The 3,754-nt window shown below is 34.7% G+C and overlaps 1 protein-coding gene across 1 annotated transcript; it reads left to right on the top strand.

Annotated features, from left to right (window-relative positions):
* LOC109835066 (ethylene-responsive transcription factor ERF014-like) lies at window positions 218–496 on the top strand. The gene has a single exon (XM_020403065.1). It carries the CDS (start codon window positions 218–220, stop codon window positions 494–496), a length of 279 nt encoding a protein of 92 aa, XP_020258654.1.

Below are 3,754 nucleotides of genomic sequence, written 5' to 3' on the forward strand. Positions count from 1 at the left end.
ACTCAAGTGACGGGTACACATTTACCCTTCTCAATCCTCACACACAAAATATTATTTCCTCGTTCGCTGTCTTTTACAAGCCACGTGCTCCCTCATTGACCCTCCTTTTACTAACCCCTTGTTTTTATCCCACCCCTACTCTCCAAACGCTTATTATAAATATCCCCAGCTCTCCTCCTCCTCCTCACTTATATTCCACCCAAACCAAGTACTGAAAATGGTGAAGAGCAGCAGCAGCAGCATCAAGAAGCAATACAAGGGAGTGAGGATGAGGAGTTGGGGTTCATGGGTTTCGGAGATCAGGGCTCCAAATCAAAAGACTAGGATCTGGTTAGGCTCCTACTCGACCCCTGAAGCAGCAGCACGCGCTTATGATGCCGCTCTCCTGTGCCTCAAGGGCTCCTCAGCCTCCCTCAACTTCCCGCAAGATCACGTCAGCAGCAACAACAATGGTCCCAGTCCTCCGTCCGCCTCCACTCNCAGCATCGTCGACTGAAGAGGCGTCGTCGTCGACGACTAATGTTAGAGAGGAGTCATCAGCGTCATCGGATCACTCGAGTGAGGTGGGATATGACGTCTCGTGGTTCGATGATCTTGGAGCGTTTCAGTCGCCTAAATGCATGGAGCTCATGCTCGGTAACTGCAGCTTCTTCGCGCCTTCGCAAGCCGAGGACCAGTTCGATGAGGTCGGTGACTTCAGCCTCTGGAGCTTCTGCTAGATCGCTGGTACAGAGTGAGGAGGAAGGGAGACCGATAAACTTTAATTTACCATGGAGCTACATGTTTTAAGTTTTTGTAATTCCTTGGGAAGTTCATATATAAATATATATACAGGGGCATATTGATTCTTTGTACAACTTCGATCTGTTTTGATTAAAGGGTACATTAATATATAATAACTGATTAATAAAGAAAATTAATGAATTCGATAAACTGATCACTATATATTGAGTGTGTTTTGCTTGTTTTTGTTAGCCAGCTTAGTTACAACGCAGGACTGTGGGTATCTTTATTCTTGCTGTTATTCCGCAGAAACAATACGAAATTGGTAATTGCCCTGGAGGGAAAATACTTCGTGATGATCTATTTATTGTAAATGGTGAATATTGCATATCTTAGCTACAGTTCTAGCTATTTAGTAATGGATTAAGTAAAGGGTAAAATGCGTAGGAGTTATGAAGTGAATTAACTTGTTTTACTTTGTCAAAGGTAAAAATAAAAAATGGTTAATTACGATATTCTTTCTAGATACAAGTAAAAAAGAGTTAACCTCTTAAATTAACCTAGAGGTTTAATTTTTAAATCTACCTCTTAAGTCAATGAAGTAAGAAATTATATCTTTATTTATGAAGAACAAAACAATGACGTTTCCTCATCCCATAGAAGTGAACTCAACGAGTAATATAAATTTTACCTGTACAAGGTAGAACGCGAAATTTACCTGTTCTCTCTTTAATTCCTCGTCTTTAAAGCATTTTCTAAAAAAGACCTATAAGTGGGACCATATACTATGTTCTCGAATGTGCCTTTTTCAGTTTACAAAACAGATAGGATATTCTTAGTTTACCAAATACAGCAACATAACTTTCTCCCAAAACAAAAAATAAAATAAAAATAAAAGATCAAATAATAAAAAATAAAAAACAAAAAATAAATTAAAAATAAAAAATAAAAAAAATAAAAATAAAAATAAAATATATAAAGTAAAATATAAATAAATAAATTAAATAATAAATAAAACAAAGTAACATATAATATTGCCTTAGGCTTATTCCATGGAGTTTCCATACATAGATATTTAATTTAAGCTTGTTAAAGACTTATGTGTCTGTACTTTCCATAATGTTATCTAGGCACAATGGAATTAATATATATGTTGATTTGATTCCTTTTGAGTTAATCACGGTACAGTTTAAAATACATAAATAAATGAAGAATTTTTAAAGATGCATGTACTTAATAATTTGTTAGTTTAATAGGCAATCCCCTTCTAATCTTGGTTTTGCATATTATATAAGCTGAGACATCCTGATTAACTTTACGTAATAATCAACTGTTATAGTTCATTAAATATAGGGGTGTTTGCGTATATAACCCTCATATCTTCAATATTTGCAGAGTTACCCTCCAAATATTGAAATTTGCAAACTTGTCCTCCAATTCTCTCACATCGATTTTTCTATCCCTTTCACTTACCAATTTTAGTTTTTAAATAGGACATTGCTGCAAAGCTACTGGAAAATTTGACACCTTGTTTAAAAAAACAACATTTTTAAGTTGGAACAGTAGAAAACCCAGAATGCTAGCTTTGAGGTGTAGCTTTGCAAATACTAAGAGTTGAGGGGGAATTTTGCAAATATTAAAGATTTGAGAGGTATATATACACAACCCCTGGGCCTGCCCATCCGGGCCGGCCCGGCCCGGCCCAAAAATCCGGGCCCGGGCTGGGCAAAACCGGAGCCCGGACCGGGACCCGGGTACCACGGGCCAGGTCCGGGCTTGGGCCCAACCGGGCCGGGCTCCGGATCGGCCCGGATTTTTTTTAATTTTTTTCTTTTCTTTTTTTTTAAAAATTCTAAAAATTAGTTTAAATTTATTATATTTTATATAATTATGTATTAGTATGTACTTATAAATTATTATGTAACTATATATTATATATACATATATTATATATATATTATATATACATATATTATATGTAAATATATTATATATATTTATAATCTATAACTTGAGAGAGAGAAAATCGCATAAGTAGCCATTGCCCGTTGGGCCAATGGGGAAGAAGTAACCGTTGTAATATACTATACTTATATACTAAGAGAGAGAGTATACACACACATATTATACATATATAAGAGAGAGTATACTTATATAAGAGGGAGTATACATATATAAGAGAGAGTATACCTTTATAAGAGGGAGTATACATATTATACATATATAAATAAGAGAGTGTATACCTATATATACTTATATAAGAGAGTATACATATATAAGAGAAAGTATATTTATATATACATATATACTAAGAGAGAGTATACACACACACATATTATACATATATAAGAGAGAGTATACTTATATATACATATATACTAAGAGAGAGAGTATATACACACACACACACATATATTATACATATATAAGAGAGTGTATACTTATATATACTTATATAAGAGAGACTATACATATATAAGAGAGAGTATACTTATATATACATGTATAGTATAAGAAAGAGTATATATATACATACATACATTATACATATATAGAAATATATTATATATACATATATTATATATATATACATATATTATACATCTATAAAAATATATTATATATACATATATTATACATATATAATACACATAAAAAATAAAAAATACTATTCCAGGCCGGGCCGGGCCGGGGCCGGGCACCAAAGAGGCGGCCTGGGCCCGGCCCGGAGCCCGGACTTGGCCCGGGTTTCCGGCCCGGGCGGGCCCGGGCCGGCTTTTTGGACACCCCTAACAACCCCTATAAAATAAATTTCAATTGGGAAAGCATGGGCCAAAATTTCGTTAATAGACAAAATCCGAGTATGTGTAGAAGCTGCCAAAACAAATAAGTATATATTTCTTCTAATTCACTGCTAGTTCTGTGTAAAGGTCTAAAGGATGAACCTGTTGTGTTCTTATAATGAGGTGTGGACTTGTATGATCACAGTGTATTGTATTGATTATTTTATTTTATTTTTGAGCATAAAAGC

Source organism: Asparagus officinalis, chromosome 3 (genome assembly GCF_001876935.1).
Source record: "Asparagus officinalis chromosome 3, Aspof.V1, whole genome shotgun sequence".
Taxonomy (NCBI): Eukaryota; Viridiplantae; Streptophyta; class Magnoliopsida; order Asparagales; family Asparagaceae; genus Asparagus; species Asparagus officinalis.